Here is a 27,422-nt window from a genome sequence, read left to right on the forward strand (position 1 = left end):
TCTGTGTTCCTCCATCCTGGTTTCATCAGAGTTCACTTTAAAAGTTTCAAAGTTTTACCTGAAATTATCCAATTTACTGTTTAGTTATCTCAGTTATTTCAATGTCTAATTCACTATTTAACTATCTTACAAGGTTTTTTTCATTTAGTAGTTTACAGTTATTTCATTCTTATTGACTCACAGGGTAGGAAATAGATAAAATAAATCTCATTAAAGAGGGTAACATCAAAAGTTGTGGAGACAGGTAGATCTGGAAATAAACCATTTGTATTAATTACTTAAACACCTTAGTCTTCCAATTCTTCATTAATAATGTATATGAATATGCATATTAAATGCCTCAGGATTTTATAGCTATTAAATAAACATCAGTTAGCATGGCACTTGACACAGAGTAACTGATCAATAAATAGTATCTATTTTAATGCTAAATCTATATTATTAAATTCCTCATTTTTATATGTTAGTGAAAAACAGACTAAGGTTGAGTATGTGAGCAAAAGTACAATATTAAACTTGTTAGATACAATTACATACACAAATAAATACTGTGCTATCCTCACTAAAAGAGTTTCAATAATGGAAAGGAAACACATTAGCTAAACATTTGAAATAACATATATTCTAATTAGCTAAGTAAGTAGAGTCAGTACATTCACACAAACAGGATACTTTTCAAAGAGAACAATGAATAATCTACAAATATACACAACAGCATAGACTAGTCTTACAAACCTAATTATAACAGAAAGGCATACATATAATAATGCAGTTTGACTATGTCGACATAAATTTTGGTGCACAATTAATTTCTCATAAGTAAAGAAAGTGAAAATGTTGGGAGGAATATGGCTATGGGAAGTGTGGCCTGGTGGTTCTTTTGTTAAGCTAATTATGTTCTGTGTTTCTTGATCTGGGTGATCAGTGAGTAACAAGATATCAATTTGTAAAGATGAGTGATACATACTTTTAGTAGCTGTACTTTTATGTATGTGTATTTTACTTCCAGAAAATTTTTGAGAAATAATAATAATATGTGATTTATACACAAAACTAGTAGGAGTGAGCTTGTTTCAAGCTTGGACCTGAGGAAAGACCTACTGTGTTCTGATAGTCACTTGCAATCCCTAAAATTGGTGAGTCTCTTATGTATAAGCTACAAACATTTCATAAATGAAACACATTGTCCACAAAATAAAGATAGAATTCAGTGAAAGAATTTGGGTTGTTTATAATTTCTAATAGCACTGGCTGGGATCACAAACAAAATGCATTCTTGGTGACCAAAAGTCATATTGTTAGGGTATCTTGGGTTATACCATGGAAAAAGATTTAGTTACAGATCACATCTTCTGTTTTTATTGTAAGAAACGTATTTCAGAGTAATAAAAATCCTGGCTTCTTTTTACATAAATTACATAATCTTTTCCATACTAAATTACTAACTAGTACTAGAAGATTAACTGACTGTAGAAAACATAATATAAATACAATATAATTTTCTCTACCATACTATATGTTGTGCGTTAATGAAATAAAGTTATTCTCAAGTGGCTCCCATGATGTTACTACATATTTATAAAGCCTCTGGCAATATGGTATTGTTTCCAAAAAGTTCTTAGATACCCGAGTTAGTTCTTCATTCATTGTAAGCAAGTAGCTCTATGAACTAGCTAAAATAATTATTATATGAATTCAATTTTTACATGCACAACAGTATAGCCATATAGTTTATAATGCTCAAGATAAAAATCACATTCAAGAGAAATAATTACATGTGCAGTACACTTCAGTGTCAAAGTATTTCCTCCAGAGACTTGAAGCATAAATTCTCCCTTCTCCGGAGAACTAAAACCTGGCTGCCAGGTGACTTCACATTCCAATGAACAGTAAGGATCAACAATGCCTATGGAGAAAAGGATAAAATAAGACACCATATTTTCTCCTTTTTTTATTTTATAACTTAATTTAATTTTACATATCAGCCACGAATTCTCCTGTCATCCCTCCCCCCGCCCCGCCCTCCCCAGCCCTCTCCCAACCCTCACCCCATTCCCATCTCCTCCAGGGCAAGGACTCCCCTGGGGATTCAGCTCAACCTGGTAGATTCAGTCCAGGCAGGTCCAGTCCCCTCCTCCCAGGCTGAGCAAAGTGTCTCAGCATAGGCCACAGGTTCCAAACAGCTAGCTTATGCACTAAGGATAGGTCCTGGTCCCACTGCATGGGGGCCTCCCAAACAGTTCAAGCTAATTGACTGTCTCACTTATCCAGAGGGCCTGATCCAGTTGGGGCTCCTCAGCTATTGGTTCATAGTTCATGTGTTTCCACTAGTTTGGCTATTTGTCCCTGAATACAACATATTTTCATTACTGATTTTTCGTAAACATGCAGGATAAGAGCTAGTGTAAAAATGTAATGACATTATATAACAACTAAAAACTAAATTTAAATAACAAAGAAATTATAAGTGAGGCTTTTTCTCCCTCTCTGTTCTTGATCCAGGTGGGATCTCCCTCTCTCTTTCCCTCGACCCTTGCCGTTCATTGCTCCCACTCATGTCCAGGCTGTTCATGTAGATCTCAGCCATTTCTCTGTCATTGGGTGATCCCCATGTCTTTCTTGGGGTCCTGTTCCAGCTCTACCACTCTTGGGCATATACCCAAGAAATGGTCAATCATACCACAAGAGCACTTTCTCAGCTATGTTTATATCACCATTTGATATATGTTCATATTGCATGGTAGTTTTCATAAGCAAAGACATATTCAGATTATATTTAATAATGTCAGTGGGTCTTACCCAATAATTTGACAATCTTAGAGGACTTAGAGCCCCTAAAAATTAATTTCACCTTTGATGTAAATACTACACCATCATTTTTCTCTGGGAATCTAGCCTCTCTTTTTGACTTGTAAACTTCTGACTTATTAAGCCACATAGTTAACCAAGAACTTACATCTCCATTTCTATCTCTTATTGTGTGTTTCTGTTAGAACTTCAACACAGAATCCTTATTTTCACGTCATATTTACACATATAAAAATAAATGCTCCTGATGATAGCATTCAGTTTACTCCTATGCTATTGCCATAAGTACATAGTACGTGTTCAATAAATAATTAATGCCTGAATACATGAGTGAATGAATGAATCTCTAAATAACACAAACAAAATGCACTATTTACCTTTGGCTGGACGAATCGTAAATGCAATTCCTCTCGGTGCACTTACTGGTTTCCATTCAAATTGGGCAGGACGATTCAGATGATTATATAACCTAACGGTTCCCCGAAAACATGTTTTCAACAAGAAGGTTTGTGGTCTCAATACAATCTCATTACAAGACAGTTCAAGTTTTACAGGCAGGATGACAGCCATCACTAGGATGTGTCCACCAGGTATGTTGTTAATTCTAAAGGTGAATGATCTGTAACAGAGTAGAACCACCCAAACTTAACTGATAGCACAGTACCTATTTATGATTACAGACTTCAGACACATATGAAATATATATGCTATAGATGACTGCACACAATTAATTTAGAAAATAAATGGTGGGGAAAATAGATAATCAGTGAAATACATGAACATACAAGTATACAAGCTGATATATATTATATACTTTCTATACTTTGGGATAAAATATAATCTATGCTACAATTATTGAAGTAAATTAAAGTCATAAATGACTCTAGTAAGAAGAAAATGAGAAATAAACCTTACTTCCAAAATTTCCCATTGGTAGAAGACTCAAATACCATCGAAATATATGTACTAGATGTAGGTGGGATCACATATGAAAATTGGTTGGTTTTCTGAAGTTCTTCCAAATCAATATCTAACTGTATCAATATATACATGGGCAGCATATTAACAATGTGAAGTAGCTGAGTATTTGTAGATTTCACACAAACATTACCAAAGTTAAGGACAGATGGTCCTGAAATAATCAAAGTAAGTTATTAAGTAAATTTATTCAAAGGTGTTCCTTCATTTTCTACATCTTCAGATTGTATTTTAGTAGGTTAAATTGTCTAAAATTAACACAAAACTGTTTAGTATAATACACAAAACTATCTGGTACAATATCAGACATCAACAGCTGTACTTTTATCTAGCAGACCAAAGTGTCATGTTTAGAGATTATCATTTCAGGTTCAATAAGAATATATTCTAGTACGGAAAATTGCATAGTAAAATAATAATCACAGTAAAACTGCTATCATCATTTTGATCTACAACATTTCACCAATGTATCTACTTTATTCACCAATATATAATTCATAAAAATAGCAATTTTCAGTTCTGTGATTTATTTCCTAAGGGTTCTCCCTATAATGCCAAAAGATTTAATTATAATAATCTTAATAATTATATATAATTTCCTTTTTATTTTGAGACAAGCTTTAACTTTATAACCAAAGCTAGCTTTCAACTCATGATCCTCCTTTTTGAGGATATATTCTAGGTATTCATCACCCCACATTGTTACCAATCTGCCAATTTTAATAATTTATTTAAGCTATAACTGATACAGGATATGTTAACTACACTTAAATATATGTACTGACATACATATATCAAGGTTGACTACTGACCACTCTAAAACATTTTCTTGTACCTCGTTATATTTATTCCTTCTCAACTAGTCCCAAAATATTTCTCAGAAAATCCACGCGTATTACTATACTATATATCAGTTTTCTTTCTAGAGTTTTGTTTTAATTACATTTATTTATTTATTTGCTTAGTTTAGTGTGTGTCTGTGCGTGTATAAAGAGGAATGGGTGTGCCACAGCATGTGTGTAGAAGTCAGAGGGAAGCTGAAAGTTAGTTCTCTCAACCGTAAGAATTCTGAGAATCAAATTCAGGTTTCCAAGTTGAAGAGCAAGCACCTTTACCCACTAAGCCATCTTACTGACCTCCACTTTCCAGAGTTTTACATGAATAGAATCATCTGGTACATGACAAATTTGTATGGATTCTTTCTCATAGTGAATTTTCTAGACATTCATCCAATTTTTAAAAAAAAATATTTTATCTTTTTATATTATTAAGTAGTGTTATGTGATGGTCAGTTTCAAATGCCAACTTGACACAATCTATAAGCACCTAAAAATGAGGGTCTTAGTGAATGATGGTTTGTCTAGACTAGGTTCGTCTGTGAGCATGTGCTGTGGAATATTAGTTTAGGATGTGTTACATTCGTATACACGGTGGAATTTGTTTAATGATGCAAAGACATGTTATATTCTTTTATGTTGCATTTGTTTAACTCTGTAAAGCTGTATTACTTTGCATGCCTAAAACACCTGACTAATAAAGAGCTGAACGATGAGTAGCTAGGCAGGAGAGAGAAATAGGTAGGGCAGAGAGAACAAACAGGAGACATCTATTCTCCAAAAAGAAAGAAGGGATGAGCAAGAAAAGAAGAGGAGGACTCCAGGGACCAGCAACACAACCAGCCACAGAGTAAGAAGGAAAGAAAGATATATAGAATAAGGAAAGGTAAAAAGCCCAGAGGCAGCCGGGCGGTGGTGGCGCACGCCTTTAATCCCAGCACTCGGGAGGCAGAGCCAGGAGGATCTCTGTGAGTTCGAGGCCAGCCTGGGCTACCAAGTGAGTTCCAGGAAAGGCGCAAAGCTACACAGAGAAACCCTGTCTCGAAAAAACCAAAAAAAAAAAAAAAAAAAAAAAGCCCAGAGGCAAAACATTGTTAAAGAAAAACGAGTTAATTTAAGTTAGAAAAGCCAGTTAGAAACAAGTCAAGCTAAGACCAAGCATTCACAAGTAAGATAATTCTCAGTGTATTTATTTGAGAGCTGGGTGGTGAGTCCCAAAAAGTTAAAAAAAAAAAAAAGAAAGAAAGAAAGAAAGAAAGAAAGAAAGAAAGAAAGAAAGAAAGAAAGAAAGAAAGAAAGAAAGAAACCATGTCTATAGAGAATTATCTTGATCACCTTCAATGGTACGGGAAGTCCCAGCCCCCTCTGGGCTGCCCCACACATTGGTTTGAAGTTGTGGAATGTATAAGACTAGACAAAGTAAACTAAGCACTAAAGCACGCATGCATTCATTTCTCTCTGCTCTTCACTGTAGATATGATGAGGCCAGCTGTCTTGAGCACCTGTCGCTGACTTCTCCACAGCAATGTAATGCAGTCTGGAATTCTGAGTTAAAAATAGATTTCTCCCCTAGGTTGCTTTTTGTCAGGATATTTGAGTCATAACCAAAATAAAGCTAGGACATATTCCCTTTATTTAAGTATCTTAATTGTATTGGTTTATTTACCTGTTCATTGATATTTAGTTTCTAGTTATTAGCTATTTTAAAAAAGCTGCTATACATTTTTGATAGCAAGTATTGATGAATACAACTTCATTTTTTAGATAAATATCTAAGAGTAGAATGGATGAATTATGGTTGGTTTGTGCGTGACTATATAAGCAGTCAGCAAGCTATTTTAAATAATTTTATGTTGTATACTACTTGTGAGAATACAACTATTTTAAATAGTTTGCTGGCTCCTTGTATATTCACTAGTCTTGGGTTCTTTGTATTTTGGGAAAAAATTATATCGTGAGATGTTTTTGTTTCATGGGTTACCTCTAGCCATATACTAAATTTATAGTACTGTCTCATTTTGGTTTAATTTTTTAACTAAAATTTTGATTAATTTTACATACCAACCAGTTTCCCCTCCCTCCCTCCCTCCAGCCCCCTCCCACACCTCCTTTCTAGCCTCCCCCTCCCCCATTCACTTCTCAGAAAGGCCTTCCATAGGAGTCAACAAAGCGTGGCATATCACATTGAGGCAGGACCAAGCTTGCCCTTGAGAATTAACAATGTCTATTTTAATATATGAGTACACAAATTTTGCTTTTTCTTTACTGAACTGACTGTTAAAATTTTCAGCCTATTTATTAAAATTTAGTTGCTGCTTTTTTAAGTTTTATTTATACATTCTAGTTAAAAGTAGTTTATCAAATATACAATATATAAGTTTATTTTAGTTAATGGATTTTTTTAAATCTGGCATTTTTACAAAAAAAAACACAAAATTACTTAACTTTGATTAATCTCTGAATTCCTATTGTATGTTTTGTCAATTATTGTTTTATTTTCATAACTAAAACCTTTTACTTTCCCAAAGTTAAGGATATTTTTCTATATATCTCTCAACAAAATATATTGTTTATAATCCATTTTCCTCAGCTTTTTAAAGATAAAACTGACAAAGTTTGTACGTTTGCAATGTGCAAAATGTTTTCATATATATCTTCATTGTTATTGGATTAAATAAATCTAATTAAAATATCTATCACCTCCCACAGTCAAATTTGTGGCACAAACATTTATAATATATCACCAACAATTTTCAATAACATAAAATTTTGTTATTAACTGTAGTCATATAGCTCTCCAGAACTTATACTAAATAAAGCTTTGTATCCTTTGACTAACACCTTTATCTTCTCCTCCCCGTCACACAAACCCTGGTAACAACCAGTTTATTCTTTGCTTTTATAAGTCCCAGTGCTTCTTTTAATTCCATATAAAAACAAGATAAAGCAGCATTTGTCTTAGTTGGCCTGATTTCATAGTGCCTTCCATATGGATTCCTTGACCAGCAAATACCAGAATTTCTTTCCTTTTTAATTAATGATATTGTTTTGTACCAATATATCATATTTCTTATTTTTCACTGCATATTTTCTCCTAAGTGACGTGTTTTAGCTATGTCTAAATTATGGAATAGTTAAATAATGGTAATGAACATATGCATTACCTCGCGCACATTTGAATTGTGGTATAAAACTATTCAAAAATCCACTCTCAGCAATGTTCACAGATCTTTTTAATTATAGTTAGCATGTTGTACAATAGACCATGATGACAAGAATAAGTCTAATTTGGGACTGGAGATTGCTGCTGAGGCTGCTGAAGCTCTTTTGTGGTTTAAATCTAGGACTATAATCAGTTAGCTTGCCAGAACTATCACCTAAAATTGATCCTCATGCATCTTCAGCTCTAGTAGGGTTTCATAGGAACTGAAGGCCAAAGCTCTCACAACGACACATTTGTCTAAGAACAGCTGCATAATTACTAGTGTGTGGTAAAATGAGCCATGAACCTTCTATTCTACCATCTTGATGAAATCCCTTTTTGAGAGGGAGGGGAGACAGGGAGAAGGAAAGAGAGAGGGGAGTTGAAAGAGAGTGAAAAGAGAGAAAATATGAAAATATAATATAAAATTGGGTGAGTAGGAATGTGAGTAGGAAGGAGCTTGGGGGAATGTGATCAAATATTTTATAAAAATAAAAATGTAATCAGCACATACACATGCATAAAAACACACACACACAAAAGTGTAGTAGATTTCTATATATTCTTACCAACAATTACTTGATGGATTTGCTTTGGTGTCAAAACTTTGCTGCAGTCACGTTTTTCATGGTAAGTGGTTGGCTTCGATTTAATTCCTCTGGAGATCTGTTTTCCAAAGAAATTCATTCAGTATTAGTAAGAGCCATTTTTCAATTCTCATGAAAAAAACAAATTTGAAAACATGGCACATGCCTTTCTCTGCAGAGATTCTGTCTCTCTGGATGCTATTTTCTTGGTGCTTAGCAATCTTTTAGCTCTGAGAGAAGAAGCCTTTAAAGATGAAGGTATCTCCTCTTCTATTTCTGATTGAGATAGTGATGGTGACTTTAGACCGGATGATGGCTCCATGCCTATATCTACTTCATTAAATGGAAACTTGCGTTCCCTACAAAATAATGATGATGATAAAATAATAATAACAATGACTAATTGAGGAAAAGTTGTTCACAAAATACAGTAATAAGTGCAAATATCCTCCACTGTTACAGGCTTATCCATATCCATTTGACTGATCTGGTATACTAATCTGAAGGATGCTTGCCTCCACTAAGAAGGCCTCCACTCTTCTTCAACACCTCATAGAAGAAGTTATAACTACCCCTATTTCTTTTTCACACTCAAAAGGCAGAACACAGTCACTGAGTGGTTTGGACCAAGGAGAAAAGCCTCTTTTTTTCAAGACAGAAACAATGATGCAGCTCCAGCAGCCAGTCAACGAGAGGAAATCCTGTGGCCAGGCCTCTCCACCACCCCTGCCACCTACTGGATCCTGTAACCTACAAGTCCCACCCCACCACCCAAACACAGGGAACCCAGCAACTGGGATGGGGTAAGAGGGGAGGGGATGAGGAATGAGAAAATCAGGGAATAAGATGGTCGAGCAGGGGGAGGGACAAAGAGGGAGAGTAATGAAAGAGATGTCTTGATAGAGGGAGCCATTATGGAGTTAGGGAGAAACCTGGTGCTAGGGAAATTCCCAGGAATCCACAATGATGATCCCAGCTAAGACTCCTAACAATGGTGGAGAGGGTGCCTGAACTCTGTAATCATAGAGCCTTCGTCCATTGACTGATGGAAGCAGATGCAGAGATCCACAGCTAGGCACTGGGCCAAGCACCTGGAGTCTAGTTGAAGGAAGGGAGGAGGGATTTTATGAGCAGGCAGGGGTCAAGATCATGATGGGGAAACCCACAGAGACAGCTGACCCCAGCTAGTGGAAACACATGGACTCTGGACCAACAGTTAGGGAGCCGGCATGGGACTGACCTAGGGTCTCTGCATGTGTGTGACAGTTGTGTAGCTTGGTCTGGTTGTGGGGTCCCTGGCAGTGGGACCAGGATTTTTCCCCGGTACATAAGCTAACTTTTTGGAGCCCATTTCCTATGGAGGGGGGGTACAGGGAGGAAGGGCTTGGGCCTGCCTCAATTTGATGTGCCTGCTAGACTTTGTTGACTCCCCATCTCTGAGTAAGGAGTGGATGGGGGGTGGGTAGTGGGTGTTCTGGAGGTGGGAGATAGCGAGAAGAGGGGAGGGAGGGGGAACTGTGGTTGGTATGTAAAATGAAGAAAGAATTTAAAATAAAAAAGATAGAAACAATGATATCATTTATGTTAAAAAAAATTGGCATCAGGCTGCTTACAAACTTAATTTGAAGTACATCAATTCTTCCCTTGCTGCACTCTGATTCCTACATCCTACAAAGCTTTCTCTTGGGAAATATGCTTTTAGTGAATCACATACAATAGAATCCCTACCTCAGGATCTGCTTCTAGCAAAAACCACCTAAGAAAACTGCAAAGAAAAAGTTAGCAAAAGTTACTGTAGCTAAAGTAGTTAATTGTTTTGCCTTTAACATATATTGAAATGCTACTAAAACAACTCAAAGTAAAATCAAATTTAAGGCATAAAGAAACAAATTTGATATTAACATGGAGATTAAAATTTGAATCATCTATACAAACACCATAAAATGGACTTTGTGTATTTGTTTTTTGATAAAACACTCAAAGCACAGACGAATGGGACTTTATCCAGCTAAGTAGCTTCTGCAGAGGAAAGGAAATGATAAAAAGTAGAAACCACTGCTGCAATGGGGAAAATATGAAAATTATCATCTGGAAAGAGATGTACCCAGAATACACACATAACTAAAGCCCCCTCAATGGTCAAATTGCATTGTGTATAAATGAGATGAGATGAATACATACTCCTTAAGGAAGGAAAACCAATGGCCAACAAAATTTAACTTATAAATCTCAGTGTCTTCAGTCACCAGAAAAACAAGAATCAAAATGACACAGATTATCATTTCATGTCATTGAAGTGGCTATTATTAAAAAGATGAAGTATAACAAATGCTAAAAGGATGTGGTGAAATGCAAATCCAAAAACATTTTGGGGGTAATATATAGACACCATGGAGACAAAGATGGAGGAACACAAACTCCAAAAACAAAGTAATGACAAAGAAATTAAGGAAGCACTAGTTACTCTGATTTGACCCAAATACATTGTCCTGAAATTTCACATTGTTCTTCATAATTATCTTCAATTATTACATTGATCAAAAGCTATAAAACTGTTTATGATGTCAATGCTAAATACGCTGATTTGATAACTATATCTAATCATTATACTGTACTCCTGAAAATTATGTTCAAATAATCAGTTTAAGAAGAAAACCAAATCTGGTCTTTAGGCACATTGTTTGAAGAACTATCTTTACCTCTGTGCTTCTTTCTGTAGGCGTGCATTTCTTAAATTTCTAATATAGTCTGTGTAGTAATCTCGATGTATTTTTTTTTCCAGTTTTTCCAAATCAGTGTATTCAAAATCAGGATCCATATAGTCATGCCTTGGCATCTTTGTGAAAATTGTTCTACAAGATGAACAAGATGTCATGTTAAAATACACACACACACACACACACACACACACACACACACCTGTTTAATCAGTATATACAGAGTACCTACTGGTCAATTTAAATGTCAAGTGGGGGGCCATTAACTACTGAATAGGATAAACTGCATATCCTCTGATATGCAAAGACATCATTGCATATACGAGGGTGAGATGTACGTGTGTTTGTGTGTGGTGTGTGTGTGTGTTATATAAATATATGTATGTATATATCTTTTAAAAATTACAACCAGAATTAGAAAAAAACAGAGAATACTGAATCTTTTCACTAAGCATACTACTGTTAGATTACATATCTTCTGGGTACCCTTTTGCTCTCTCCCAGAAATCAAGATCATGGAAAAAGCCAGGTGGCACTATGAGACAGAGAACTGCTAAGAAATCATTCTGTGCTATTGCCTAACAGATTCTCCCACAATTAGTTGCAAAATAGGCTTATGATGATACCAAAGTGCTTGCCCTAATGCCAAAGCTGAGGCTAGGCTAAGAAAAATCAGGATTTGAAACTTGTCCACCTGACGAAAACCTCTAAAAGGCAGAAACCCTCTTTGTTTCCTGGAACTGAAGGGTCTGTCTCTTCCATTAAGAAACATAGAAGCTATCTCTTCTTATGGTTTTCCATTTCAAGTCCAGATCCTGGATGCCAGTGATCAGGAGGCTCTCTCTTCTAATAAAGATTATTCTGAAGGGTAATTCCTGTCATATCCTTTCTAGGAACCTGATGGAGGAGGAATTGTATTGTTCTAACAACGACTTCCTTAAATTCTAGAGTTCACTAAGCATATAGAATTATATATGTAGCTTTTAGTATGCACTATTTTTCCAATATGTAATATACAAACAAAATTTATTGTGTAACTAACTCATTTCTCTTATTTATTTAAAAACAGCTTACTGAGTCATCAGTGTTGTATGTTGTATGGCTATTTTCTTTCCAGGTATAACATGATCAAACAATCACCATTTTAGAGTAGAAATTACCTATTCCTGGTAGCCACAACAACTAATTGAACAGAACAGTATAGTGAAAGCTAGAACTATAGTTATGGTAATGAAGCTGTTCACATATTCTATTAGTAGAAGGAAAAAGAAGCCATAGGATCCTCAACTGGGACTACAGCCATTACATATTCCTGTCCTCCTCCAGATGCAAGTAATCTTGGGAAATGCTATTGGAAAACTGAATGAAAAGGGGACTCCACGATACAACTTCCACGATGGCCATTATCCATGATACAGTCACACTTTGCAGGAATGTAGCTATTTTGGGATCATGCACATTTATTGCTAAATAACCACTCCAAAGTACTCTAAAAAAAACCCCACTGATTTGGTCACAAATATGAACTTTGAAGGAATTACTTTGTTCTGTTGTTAGTGCCCTATCTGAAATAAATTGATATTTATTCAAGTCTCCCGAGAAAAAGTTAACTCAACATTCACCTGTATTCTTGGCAATGGTATGAGTAGAGGGGACACTGCTATGAATAAAATTCTCTTATTTTCTTCTCAAAAACTAAAAGGGTTAAATACACAAGAGTAAAATAGTAATTGTAATTTTAACAAAAACAACAAATGCACTAGAATAAAATTTTAGTTTCCTTAATTAAACATGCAATTGGTAACATTACTAGACTTAGTAATGTGAAAAACTTTTGAGACAATAAATATAGCTATTAAATAATAAGAATGGCTAAATTTATTTTTCTGTTAATTTTTATGATCTAATCAATAGAGACAGAATACAGAATCAAATTGTTAAAATTAAATCAAAATGTAACCTTCTTTAGAATATAGGCTTATAAAACAGTCAAAAATGTTTCCAGAAACCATCAACTCAGGGTACTGGAGGGGATGTAATGAGCCAGAAGAAAACATACAATGGCGTTTTCATAACGTATTAACTATTTTAAATGTCAGTATGGTTTTTGTAGTTCTGTTTTTATGGCACTGGTCAAATAGAAACAAAGAAAAGAAAGGCAGATGTGAGTGGGATTTGTAAATTAAAATACCAAGAAAGTCAGTAAATGTCATAGAATTTTTCCATTGTGGATAATAAAAATGTGGACTGAAGAATCAAATGGTAAACTAGGAAAGTTGATACAAAATTAAATGATCTTAATGACACCCTCCCCAAGATAAAGAGACAAGTAGAAAAAGTGCAGGGCTATTATTAAGTTTAAGTAGTCTACTATTAGCATACAAGTTGGCATAAAATAACCCTCATTTACTCTTGAATGTATTAAAATCTTTCTGGGATGAATGTCTACAATATCATTTATTTGTCACTTTTAACTTACCACTGGCAAATTAGTAATCTCTTTGAGGTTATGATGACTTTAAATTGAAGTTTAAACATTCCTTATGAACTTAAACCTGAGAAGTGGTCAAGTGGGGAGGAGTTGCTAGAAATGTGCCTGTGAGGTGATAAAACAATGTGATGCCAACACTACCTGGTTTCCTACAATTTAAATTGTTTTATTCAAATAAACTCAGGAGTTTAATTCCAATTCCAATAGTGATTAAATCTATCATGTATCTATTGGTGTTCCTAATATATTTTAAAAATTATTTTGTATGCCATTCATTGCCACACAAGTACACAGTAGAGAGTATAAAAAGTTAGATAAGGCAATTACTGTAACATTCAACAGTCATTGTACTCCACATACAAAAGGGAGAACATAATTTCATTCCGATTACTGCCACCAGCAGCTTGCTTTCCTGTTTTAACACCAGGATATTGTCAGATCTCTGCATATTACCCTGGATATTATGTCTTTTTAATTTTAATTTCTTAATATTTCACAGTACCTGAAATGTTCGTGGTGGTCTCCACACCTGAGACTTGCAGCTCTATCATTAGGAAAGGCAATCATTGCATCCTTCTCTGACACATCATTTATGCGATGATTATGAAGTTTTGTCATGGTTGACCGGAGCATTGCTGCTACAGGAGGTAAATCATCCTTTTTCTCTGAATCTTTAATCACAAATTGTCTTGTGGGATTACTGATCAAGGGGGATATACCTTTAATAAAATTAAATATTAAGTTGGTATTTGGTACTTTGTATTGTACATTTCCAAGAATTAGCCAAGGATTATTTAATATACTAGCTAACTAATGTGATGTTTTGAATAAGAATGGCCCTCATAGTCTCATAGATTTAAATATTTGGACATTAGGAAGTGGTACTGTTGACAGAGATTAGGAGGTGTGGCCTTGGAGTAGGTATGATCTTGTTGGAGGAAGTATGTCACTGGGGGTAAGCTTTGGGCTTTCAAATGCTCAAGCCAAGCCCAGTGTCTATCTCTTCCTTCTGCCTGCCAAAACACATGTAGAACTCTCAGCTTCTTCTCCATCACCATGTCTGCCTGCATGTAATCCTATTTCCTACCATGATAATAATGGACTAAACCTCTGAAACTGTAAGAAAGCCCCCAATTAAATGCTTTCTTGTAGCCGGGCGGTGGTGGCGCACGCCTTTAATCCCAGCACTCAGGAGGCAGAGGCAGTCAGATCTCTGTGAGTTCAAGGTCAGCCTGGGCTACCAAGTGAGCTCCAGGAAAGGCACAAAGCTATGCAGAGAAACCCTGTCTCGAAAAACCAAAAAAAAAAAAATTCTTTCTTGTATTAAAGTTGCTGTGGTCATGGTGTCTATTTACAGCAATAGAACACTAGACAATTCATTTTAATATGCTAAGTTCTCAAACATATTGAGAAAATACAAATGGCTTAATAGAGTATATAGGCCTACATAAACTAATTTAGCAAAATAATACTTAAATGTTAATAAAATGTATGCATAACAATTAGCATGCTAATTTGAAGATTTAAATTAATCCATGTGAAAGTGAAAGGTATTTTTAAGCTAAAGACAACTGTAAATCACCAAGTTCATGTGGTACAATTAATAAAAGATTATATATGACTAGATGAAACTGCAGGACCAAGAAAATCTGGATATAGTAAAAACTAGTTTACATTAAACTCCAACAAAAATATACAAAGAATATAACATGGCAACCATTAAAATATTTGAGCATCTGTATAAGACACCTCAAAATAGCAATATGACATCTACTAAAAATATGACAGAATTGTAAATCTTTGGTATATACAGAGAACTACTTAATAATCAATACTAGAATGCAGGCCCTGTATTTGAACAGGCCTTCTAGGTGACTTTGATAGATGCTTTTAAAAGGGGGGAGTACTGGTTTTTATCCTGTTTGGTACATATATTCTTATATTAAAAACAACAATCACATCAGAGCTGTGTAAAACTAATACAATAACATACCAGGATTAATTTTCACCCCGACTTTCTTAGTGCAAGCTTTGCAAATGCTGTTGAATTCTAAATATATATAATGAAAAGGTTTCATTGACAAAGACCGTAAATTTTCATCTGCCACTGGGCCGATAATCTCAATCACTTGCTTCACTTTAAATACTCCAATTTGATGTGGAACAAATGAACATATCACATTCTAAAGAAAAAACAAACTTTATCAATATTCTATTGTTAGGAAAACTAAAAACAAATCTTAGAATACAGGGTATTGTAATTTTAAGCAACAGGATTTCACCATGGAGATTTATAAGCACTTTTAGGAAAGATCAACAACAAGCCATACAATGCTCATTATTGGAAATTTAAGACAATTTTAGAATATAATACAACAGTATTTCAAGAACAATAGATCAAAAATCTCTAGATCCACTTTCACACAAAAATAAATGACAAAATTCATTCATAACTTTCCTGGTTATTTAGAAATTATCTAAGGCTTACAAGAATTCAGAAATTTAATATCAGGAATCTTGCTGAATGTCTGAAAGCTGTCATGGCATTTTGCTTGCTATAGTCTCATTCATCTAAACTCAGTTTTGTGGTCAGCAACTATGATAGCTGTAACAATTAGTACTAACATCCAAAAAGAGAGAAGTGTGGGTTTGAAAAACTCCAGAAAACACATTTCCAGAGATTATGCTATTGGTTCTGCCTAGCAATTGCTGAAAAATATTTAAGGCATATTTTTATTTGCTGTAATTCAGAGTACCCTCTGTAATAACAATCCTCTGAGAGAAAGAGAGGGAGGAGCTAAGGAAGGAAGGGAAGAGAGAGAGAGAGACAGAGAGAGAGAGAGATGAATATTACAAGAACTTGAATTCCCTTGTCATTTAATGTTTAAAGAAGCTATTAGAAAATAAACAACTAAATTACTAATTTATATTAATAATTACTAATTATATTCATAGAGTGTTTTCAAAGCTCTGCATTGAAAGAGGAAGTAAATTTAAACAGGTAAAAAAGAAAGAAACAAACCCAGAGACACTCATGAGAAACAGTTACTGGATGTTACCTGGTGAGAAGCAGCTGCTTATACTTCACCTATAAAAGAAGAACGTTCTAACCTCTGCTCTAAATATCTGCTTCTGTAAACATGATTTACTGCAGACAGGAATTTCCTGTTATAAACAGTCACATCAAGTCTCTATGGCTTTTCTCACAGAAGACATGTTCACTAAACCCAACGATGATATAATGCTTTAGAAATATTGCTAGAAACTAAATGCTATACCTATGTATGATTGCTCAGAACTACTGAGACTTCTCTCTAAACCAGCATATAATAATTTATTCTGAACCTCAACTTAGTCTTTGATATGAGAGGGGTGGTGTCCCTGTAACATTTTTGTTTGTTTTGTGTTTTTGCCGTAACAACATGTTCCTGGTAACATAGATTGCCACACATACCTGCATTATGGTACATATACTCCAGCAAATTTTTAGTAAGCTATAATCCCTCACCTCTGCCTGATTTAAGGCACCTGGTGAGGAGGAATGTAAAATTTAAGAAAAAGTTGTAAACTGCCTGCAAGAACATCGAAGACAGGTCTCAGTGATTATAAATATAATAACAGCTGAAGTGTCAATGAAAGAAAACTGATACTTAATTACCCTTAGCTCTAGGGATGATGTAAGTGAAAGGGTCTCTAGATAATGATCAGACCTTGAGAAGGGAGGAAAAGAATCACACAGAAAATTATACCATAAATAGGAGAGACAAATATAGCTGCATACCTAAAGAACCCATTTAAAACCTAGAGAGGGATTTCCTAAGAAATGAGGACAAGAGAGATAAGATGAGAAAGAGAGGCTGCACATAAGAGTGAGTGAGACATGGGGTTGGAAAGATGGCTCAACAGTTAAGAGCACTGGCTGCTCTTCCAAAAGAGGATTCTATTCCCAGTGCCCACAGGGTAGCTCACAACCTTCACTAACTCCACTTTCAAAGAATCTGACACTCTCTTCTAGACTCTGCAGATAGACATGCTAGTGATGTGCTGACATACATGCAAGAAAAAAACATGCATACACATAGAATAAAGAGTAGTTGGGCTGCTGAGAAATGCCTTTAGAGAAAATCACCAGGTAAATATCCAGAGAAAGTCCCAGAAAAAAAGAGGATATTAGCCTTTTATAAGCTTCTAGGGAGCAGCAGAAAATGATTTGTTTCAACACAGCTTGCAGGACAAGAAGCATGGAAGTATCAGGTACTGGTTAGGATCAAAAATTAGGATCTGTAAAACCAATAGCACTAAATAAATAGGTAGATAAATAAATAGAGCTTAACTCTATTTCAGAGACAAAACCAATAGCACTAGATAGATAGATAGATAGATAGATAGATAGATAGATAGATAGATAGATAGATAGATAGATAGATAGATCGATCTTAACTCTGTTCCAGGATGAGATTCAGGGAAGCAAGTCATGATCTCTTCACACTATGGGATCTAGCCTCTTAGAAATGACCACTGAAATGGGCAGGACCATGTTCTAACATAACTGATTCACGAAACTTAAGGTAACTTTTGTCCAACCTTTTGCTGAACACCAAGTTAACTGAGAGAGACTTGACTGGCTACATACAACAAAGAATGCTATCAATATAGAATTTGTCTAGAGAGTCACTAAATAATATAACAACAATCAAAGCCACAGTAAACCTTGCAGGGATTTGATTTTCAGCATTTCAAAGAAAGTATGCTTTTTATGATGCCAAGTTTTCACCAGAATATTATTTTACAACAAAAGAAACAGTAAAATTGGCCAACACACCAGAAAGGTACATAATAGGAAATTTCTAGGGAGAAATTCAAATACTAGACTTACCAAACAATTATAGTAAATCAACTATTATAAATATGCTGAAAGAACTAGAAAAAAATGTCTGAAGAATAAAAGGAAGTGTGATAGCAATGCCTCATAAAAAGGATAATATCACGTACTGAAGTTATTAAAGAAATAAATAATCTAGATAGTACAGCATTAAAGAATCACTAAATAGAGCTCAATAGCAAATATGAACTGATACAAGAAATAATCAACAGGGGCTGGAGAGACGGCTTAGTAGTTAAGAGCATTGATTGCTCTTCCAGAGGTCCTGAGTTCAATTCCCAGCAACGACATGGTGGCTCACAACCATCTGTGATGGGATCAGATCCCTTATTCTGATATATATATATCCTTTTTAAAAAAGAAATAATCAATGAACTTGAAGACAAAATATTTGAGAATACCCAGAATAAGAGGGATGGTTAAAAATTAGGCAAAAGAGTCTCAAAGCCTCTAAGTACATCATAAAGTGTCGAGAATGAGCAGATACAGTTCTGAGTGAAACTGTATTGATGACATGAGGATGGCTATATCAAGGAGTCCAATTCCTCAGGTGATGGGAATGCCAAATCCTTCCTCAAGTCAGACTCGGGAACGGTAAACTTTCCCCTGGTCCAAGTACAAGTGTTTACAAGTGACTGACTAGCACATGCAGGAACTACCAACCACAGCTTTTTCCTATAAATGACTACAACCTGAAACTTCTCTGCCATACTGCTCCACCATAGAGACCTACTGAGATTAGACAAACCTATCTCCTCACTAGTAAACAATAAACCCACCTCCTAAACTCAGATGTATGAAATAAACATGCTGAGTTTCTGGGCTGCTAATACTGATTCTCCATCAGAGTGCATGGCATACATGATCCCAACTTTTTTATATGTATGTCTGTGTGTCTGTCCTTTGTTCATTCCCTCCCTCCATGGGTGGGTCAGGTCAACACCAAATTTGTGCAGGTCACAGTAATAAACATAGTACCAATGAATGAAAAGAGGTTCCAAAAACAGTTAAGGGAGAAAAGAGAAGAATATTTGTAAAAATATAATAAATGATATGTTTATAAACTTCATGAAGAACATTTGTCTGTATATCAATAAAGCTCAACAAAACTCATGATATATCAGATGACAGACAGAGTCAAACTGTCAAAACCGCCAGGCAGTGGCAACGCACACTTTTTATACCAGCAATGGGTGCCTGCAGCAGGTAAATCTCTGTGAGTTCGAGACCAGCCTGGTCTACAGAGCGAGTTCCAGGACAGCCAGAGCTATACAGAGAAACTCTGTCTCATAAAAGCCTATTGGAGACAGGGAGACTGGGGGGGGGGGGAGATTTCCTTACTGAAAAAAAATTAGAAACTCAAAATCTCATAACTAGCAAAAACTCCCAGTCAAAACTAAAGTATAAATGAAGATCTTTCCAAACAAACATCAAAGGGGAGACTGTATTGCTAAAAAAGTTCCTTTAGGAAAAGTACTGAAGGTGATTCTTCCATTGAAACAAAAGGACAGTTGACTATTATACAAGTAATTTGGACAAACAAACTAACAACAGAGGTAAAGGAAACTATACACACACACACACACACACACACACACACACACACACACACACACACACACATGGAACTGTATTTTTATTTGCAGTGTTTTCTTATTTATTTGGTTTATAAAATCTGGAAAAAGGAAAGAAGTCAGCCATAAGGGTCAGAGGACTACGGAGAAAATTGGGGGAGGGTAATGAACTAGAACAAAGTATTAGTACACACACACACACACACACACACACACACACACACACACACGAAGATGCCATGATGAAAGCCATTATACCTAGTATGATAACCTCAAACACTAATCAAGATCAATGAACAAAAAACATAACAATGACTATTCAAGAACTTGATAGGCTTCTACCAAAGAAACATAGTTTGGATTACAACACCCTAAATATAAGATAGGACAGTTATACTGAAGCAATGTTTTTTGCACAGCATTAAAATAAAGCCAGTGTTAGTTTGAACTATGCCCTGGTAAGTGAAGTTGTTAAATATACCCCTCCAAAGAAACCATTAAAACATTAAATAACAAATACAGATAGAAAAAACAGAGAAACAAATTAATTTAACAAAAATAGCTGTTTAAAAAAGAGATATTATTTAAAAACACTGAATTTCCGAAAATAAGAAAATAGCAGATGCATACCCTACATTATTAGTAGCTTTATTAAATGCAAATGGATTTTTTAACATTTCCCTGACAACTAAAAGTATAGATGACCAATTTCATTATTTATATGTATACAATATATATAAATGATTAAATCAAGCTAATTAATTTACCCATAATTTTTATGGCAATGACATTTAAATATTAGTTTCTAAGCAATTTTGCATAACATAGCACATTAAGCTTAGTCACCATATTGTAGTAACAGATCTTCTTAATTTAATCATTCTCTCTCACTGGAACTTTATACCTTTTAACCAAAATCCCATGTTTTTTGCTAAGGAAATCTCAAGTCTATACTTTGCTTTAATTAGTGAAGTATACTTTTCCTGACCAAATATGCTAGTTTGCATTCCAGATCTAATTGAGATCATTAAAGAGGTCATGGCCTGTCTTTGTATCTGGCTCCTTCCTCTTAGCATATTACACAAGCTCATCCATAACCTTGCAAATATCAGGATTTTCTGTTTGAAAGCTAATTAGTATTCTATTTCATATACAAATATGTATGTACTACTTTTCTGTAAAGAAAACTAAATCAACTTGTTTAAAAGATACATTAACCACTCTTTTGATTACAGAATAACTAAGGAATGATTGGTTTATAGGATGAACCTAAATATCTATCAGTAAGCGAATAGATAAGTGTAAATTGACTAAAAGGCACAAATTGGGGCATTCTTCCTTTGTGGACCCTCATGCTTTTCTGAACTACTTATCACTTTTGCTTTATAAATCTATGCTCATTCTGCTAAGAAAAAAAAAATCACAAATTGGTACAGCAGATAAAAACTAAAAGTCTATACATTTCCTGCAAGAGAAACATTATACAAACAAAGCAAATATTAGTTGAAAATAATGGATATGGAAGAGTCAATACCAAAACATTTCAAGATAAACAAATACATTTCAAGTCCCCTTATGAGCATGCATCCATTACCCTTTACTAGTCCAAAGAAAGGCAGTAGTCTTTCTGTGGGAGTAGAGTTTGAGTACTGAGAGGTAGGGGGCTTGTGAGTTTTATAGTGCAAAAAACAGAATTTCTGGAGGTGGAAGAGTCAATTTACTTATCTGTTGGAAGGTCAGTGAATAACCTAAAAGCATTAGGTGAGTTGAGAAACTGGACAGGGACATTGGTACACTGATTATATCTGAAGGCAGTTAGAAGCCAGGAAGCTCCTAACAAGAAGGTCAACATACTCCATTGGTATTTACAACTCCACTCCATTGGTATTTACGCTTGAGATTGCAGGGGAACAGATCTGAAGATAGAATAATCCACCCTAAAAGTTCATTTTCTGTCCTATAAAATACCCTCAAGCCCCCTGTGGTGAAGATATAGCAAAGTATTATCAAATTGAATCTAGTAGAAAGAGTGACCATAGTACATCAAAGTATGGATTCATTTTGCTTTTAATATCTAAATAGCAATATAATGAATCTTAATAAAGGAGAAACCTATTACCACTTAATAAAGACAAATTATTTGACAAAACACATCTGATTTTTATAAAGAAAGGGGAACTTCTAAGATTAGAATGGCAATAGAATTCCAAGCCCTGACTTAGGTCACAAACATATGTGGGGTCCTAACTCAGAATGTGTGGGGAGGATACAAATATTTGGCAACAATAAAAAGTTTTTGAATATGCAAAGAATAAAAAGTAAATGAAAGTTAAAAGAGTAATTAAGCTGAGATTTTTCTTGTAGCACTAGTCTGTGTTACAGCACAAACCTTCACCAGAGTCTTGCTTCTGAATGTACAAAATGCACACTTTGCACTGTGTGTGCACCATGCCACAGAACAACAATGGATAGTGCCTGAAACACATGGGCTCAGATTTGACCACTGTATGCTTCATGTTGCACTTTTTTTTACTGCATCCACAAATTTTTCTGTGTTATTATAGAAAATGAAGACTTTTGATATTCTTCTGCCATCATTCCTCAGCATACAAGCATTAAATTTGTATACATAGTTTATATTCCTAGGGCCACATAAAATCAGCTCAGGCAAAAAAAAAAAAAGAAGAAGTTGAGTAAAGAATGTTTAAGAAGTACTGTTTTAGAGTTCCTAGAAAAGAGTTGTCAGACTGGCTAGCCACAATTAAAATAGCTCCTGAAACATGGGAACTGGCCTGGTTCTAACAAGAATATCTTAGGGTCCACGGGTTTTGTTTTGTTTTGTTTTGTTTTTCCCCAACACAACAAGTTGCAAACTAGGTAACTATTACCTGTTTCAAATTTCAAATTTTGACTAAATCTGGAAGGCATTTCTCATGTGATTGCTCCATAAAAACCTTCTTGAATGGAAAAAAAAAAAAAAAAAAAAAAAAAAAAAAAAAAAAAAAAAACGCTTGTTGAGTTTAGAGAACACTACATTACAGATGCTGTTTAACACTCTATACTCTTCCTAAGTTATACCTGTTTCTGTCTTATAAGTCCTTAACAAAATAAAACTATTTTAGAAGCAATAACTGTATTTCATACTGCACTTGAACATTACTTGCTTTCACGGGCACAATGCAGACCCTTAACAAAGAATTATGGATTCTCTATGACTGAATTTATAACTAATTCTAGGCCACATATGAGACATACTTCACAAACAATAGTAGATCAAATGTGGTTCTTAGTCCTCTGTATAATACTTTGGAAGGAAAAAAACAGCTGAAGTGCTATGGAAGGAAGGCAAAGAATAAGCTAACTTACCTGGATACATCCTTCATCAATTTTGCCCCTTTCTGGATCCATTTTAAAGTGTGCAGTTTTTTGAAAATGGTACATCACAGGAAGTGATATGGAATGATTTCTTACAATGCATAGAATATCCGAATGTTCACCCATGGAACAAGGTGCAAAAGTAAGTACTTTTCCTGGATCAAACTGTAAGATGACAGGAAGTCCAGAGCCTGTCAAAGCTAATTCTACTTTTTGAAGTCGATTACCTGGAAAAGCAATAATACCTACTGAACACAGTGATGAGTGTTTGGAGAATCAAAAATGTATTTGCTTACCCCACATAGTATTACTTCAAAAAACATGATGGGAAATAAGGAGATCATTCAATCTTCAGCAAAACCACTGACTGCCTTCTCCGTGTTACACATACTTTTGAGTCTTGAGGACACAGCTATGAATAAAGGAAAAGCTGCTCTGATGCATTTACATTCTAGAGATGTAATAGTGACAGTAACTACATTTCCAGCTCCCACAGAGGGTAGAAGCTACATGTAAAGACAAAGAGTGAGACATAACACAAAGTCTTGGGAATACTGTTTTAGGTAGAGATATTCAAACAGGCCATTTTTATTTATACGTCAACATTTGAGCAAACATTCAAAAGAAATGAAACATCCATAAAAAGTGTATTCCAAGCAGAAAGAACAAAGTCAAGTGCTATGAAATAGGCATTTGCTTCTCACATTCAAAAAGCCTTAAGGGACCAGATATAATATATAAACCAGGATAGCTAAAACAATCCTGAACAATAAAAGAACTGCTAGAGGTCTTAATATTCCAGATTTCAAGTTATACTACAGAGCTATAGTAATAAAATCCACAAGAAATTTGCACAAAAACAGCATCTTGATAAATGGGATCGAATTGAAGACTCAGACATAAATCCACACATATATGGACATCTGATTTTTGAAATTAAAAAAGCCAAACACACCTTGTAAAAAGACAACATCTTCAAAAAAAATGGTGCTGATCAAACTGGATGCTTGCATATAGAAGAATGCTAATAGATCCACACTTACCACCCTGCATAAAACTCAATTTGAAGTGCACCAAGTCCTTCAAGCTAAAACCAGATACATATCTACAGCTGATAGAATAGAATGTGGTAAATAGCCTTGAACTCATTGACACAGGAGACTTTCTGAACAGAACACCAATAGCACAGACACTATGATTAACAATTGATAATTGTAACCTCATGAAACTGAAAAGTTTCTGTAAGGCAAAGGGCACCATTAGACAAAGCAGCAGTCTACATTCTGGGAAAAGATATTCAATAGAGGACTAATATTCAAAATACATAAGAACTCAAGAAACTAAATATCAAAAAAAAAGAACAAGTAATCCAATTTTTAAAATGGGGTAAAGATCTAAATAGAGAATTCTCAATAGAGGAACCTCAAATGGCTGAGAAACACTTTAAGAAAAACTCAACATCCTTAGCCATCAGGGAAATTGGCAATCAAAATTACTTTGAGATTCCAACTTAAACCTGTAAGAAAGATAATATCAGTAACACAAGTAACAGCTCATGTAGCATGGATGTGGAACAAGGGGAACTCTCCTCCATTGCTGGCGGAAATGCAAACATGTACAGCCACTATGTAAATCAGTATGGCAGTTCCTCAGAAAGTTGGGATTTGGTCTACCTCAAGATTCAGTTATAGCACTCTAGGGCATATACACAAAGGATGCTCCATCCTACCACAAGGACACTTGCACAATCATGTTCTTTGTGGGTTTATTCATAATAGACATAAAACAACCTACATGTTGCTTAACAGAAGAACGAAAAAAGAAAATGGGGTACATGTACACAATTTAGTCAAGCTATTTAAAAAAAATGACATCATGAAATTTGCAGGCAAATAGATGGAACTAGAAAAAAATCATCCTGAGTGAGGTAACCCAGACAAGGAAAAATAAATATGGTATGTATTCTCTTCTAAGTGGATATTAGGCATTAAAAAAATGATAACTAAGCTACAATCCCTAGATGCAGAAAGGTTAGTTAAAGTGGAGGGGTTTAGGGAAACATGCATGTATCTTGCTAGGAAGGGGAAACAGAACAGATTTTTAGGGTAAACTTGGGTTAAGTTGGGGACAGGAGCAGGGAGATCAGTAGTGGGGGGAGAAGAGGTGGAGGGAGATCATGGAGAGATGGCTGGAACTAGGGGCCATTTGGAGGGGGTAGCGTAGAAACCTAGTATAGTAGAAACTTCTTGGAATCTATAAAGGTGATCCTAATGAGAACTCACATGGAGTCTCAACTGGCCATTTCTTGTTACCAGGTGTGGCTTCCGGTGGAGGGACTGAGTTACATTTAGTTGAGTTGTTGACCAAAGTGGTCACTTGAAAATTCCCAAACAACTCAGACTGTTTCTAAGACAAAGTATTGCTCTCTGAAAACTGACATCAGGGCCCCATTGCCAAGGGTGGACACCAACCTGGCCATAAAATCTTGGCTTTCAATCTGTTCTGCCTGAAAAATATATTAGAGCAATGGTGCCACAGAAATTGTCAATGTCGGGTTTGACTTAAGGCCCACTCCATGAGAAGGAAAAAATAGCAAACATTGCTTGGGTAACCAAGAACCAGAGACTAGATAGCCCGCCACTGGTCTAAAAAAAAATAGAAAAAGAAAACTAATAAAATGATTCCTAATGATACTATGCTATACTCAGTGCCTTATCCAGTCATCATCGGAGAGGCTTCCTCTGGCAGTACATGGGAACAGATACAGAAACTCATAGCCAGACATTTTGTAAAGAGAGTGTCTAAATGGGAGGTCTCCATTGAATTCTTCCACTCAGAAATAAGGGAATCCCTTGGAAAAAGAGAGAAGAGGAAGCAGAAAGAATGTAAGAGCCAGAGGGGATGGAAGACACCATGAGAGCAAGCTCCTCTGAATCAACTAAGCAAGGGGCACATGAGATCACAGAGACTGAAGCAGCAAGCATAGGGCCTTAAAAGGACTACACCAACTTCTCTGTGTATTAAGCTTAGTATTTTTATGGGATTCCTGAGTGTGATAACTAATGAGTCTGTGACTCTGGTGCCTGCTTTTAGGACTCTTTTTCCCTCCTGTTTGATTGCTGTGTCCAATTTTGATGTGATAGTTTTTGCTTCATTTTAATATATTTTATTTTTTCAAGTTTAGTTTTTATCTCTCAGAAGCCTGTTCGTTTTTAAGGAGAAACAGAAAGGGAATTGATCCAGCAGGAAGAGAGGTAGGGAGGAACAGGGAGGTGTAAGGGAAGCAGAAACTATACTCAAGAAAACTGTATTAAAAAATAGAGTTGCCGGGCGGTGGTGGCGCACACCTTTAATCCCAGCACTTGGGAGGCAGAGGCAGGTGGATCTCTGTGAGTTCAAGGCCAGCCTGGGCTACCAAGTGAGTTCCAGGAAAAGGCGCAAAGTTACACAGAGAAACCCTGTCTCTAAAAACCAAAAAAAAAAAAAAAAAAAAAAAAGAGTCTATGTTCAATAAATGGGGATAAAACTTTAAAAAGCTGCATTAAGAAGAAAACTTCAAACAAATGTTCTGTGATCAATAAACATAGTTCATATGACAAGGCATGACATAAGTAATATCAGTAAGACGTTTCTGCCATACTAGCAAGATTAACCTGTATAATAGTTTAATTAAACTTAGTAACAGCATATATCATACTGGCCTGCAAATCTTCTAGACTCTTGGCTTTCCTAAGGTTACAGGGTGGATTTACATCTCCAGGACATAGTTCATTTCTTTCAGAGTTTGATTTGCAATCTGCCTATTCATTCATCTTTGATATAACTTACTGAAAGTGACTCAAGTACTATTACATATTTGCTTACCTCCAACCAACACAAAACTACCTGCCATTGCAAAAAACAAAATGTAATGCCTCTTGTTATATGGGCTACAAAATACATGCCCTTCAAATCCTAGTAGTATGTGTCCAA

At 35.3% G+C, this 27,422-nt stretch overlaps 1 protein-coding gene across 1 annotated transcript in view; it reads right to left on the bottom strand.

The window, feature by feature from the left end:
- Positions 1 to 27,422, bottom strand: part of Cfap47 (cilia and flagella associated protein 47) — a 236,509-nt gene that overhangs the window by 198,929 nt on the left and 10,158 nt on the right. Inside the window, exons 8-16 of the mRNA XM_028872040.2 lie at positions 23,442 to 23,677; positions 15,613 to 15,802; positions 14,122 to 14,338; positions 11,111 to 11,263; positions 8,578 to 8,770; positions 8,394 to 8,490; positions 3,724 to 3,940; positions 3,186 to 3,427; positions 1,776 to 1,906 (exon numbers count right to left, since the gene is read on the bottom strand). Of these exons, the coding sequence (XP_028727873.1) occupies positions 1,776 to 1,906; positions 3,186 to 3,427; positions 3,724 to 3,940; positions 8,394 to 8,490; positions 8,578 to 8,770; positions 11,111 to 11,263; positions 14,122 to 14,338; positions 15,613 to 15,802; positions 23,442 to 23,677 (1,676 nt within the window). The remainder of the gene's footprint in view (positions 1 to 1,775; positions 1,907 to 3,185; positions 3,428 to 3,723; positions 3,941 to 8,393; positions 8,491 to 8,577; positions 8,771 to 11,110; positions 11,264 to 14,121; positions 14,339 to 15,612; positions 15,803 to 23,441; positions 23,678 to 27,422) is intronic.

Source organism: Peromyscus leucopus, chromosome X (genome assembly GCF_004664715.2).
Source record: "Peromyscus leucopus breed LL Stock chromosome X, UCI_PerLeu_2.1, whole genome shotgun sequence".
NCBI lineage: Eukaryota > Metazoa > Chordata > Mammalia > Rodentia > Cricetidae > Peromyscus > Peromyscus leucopus.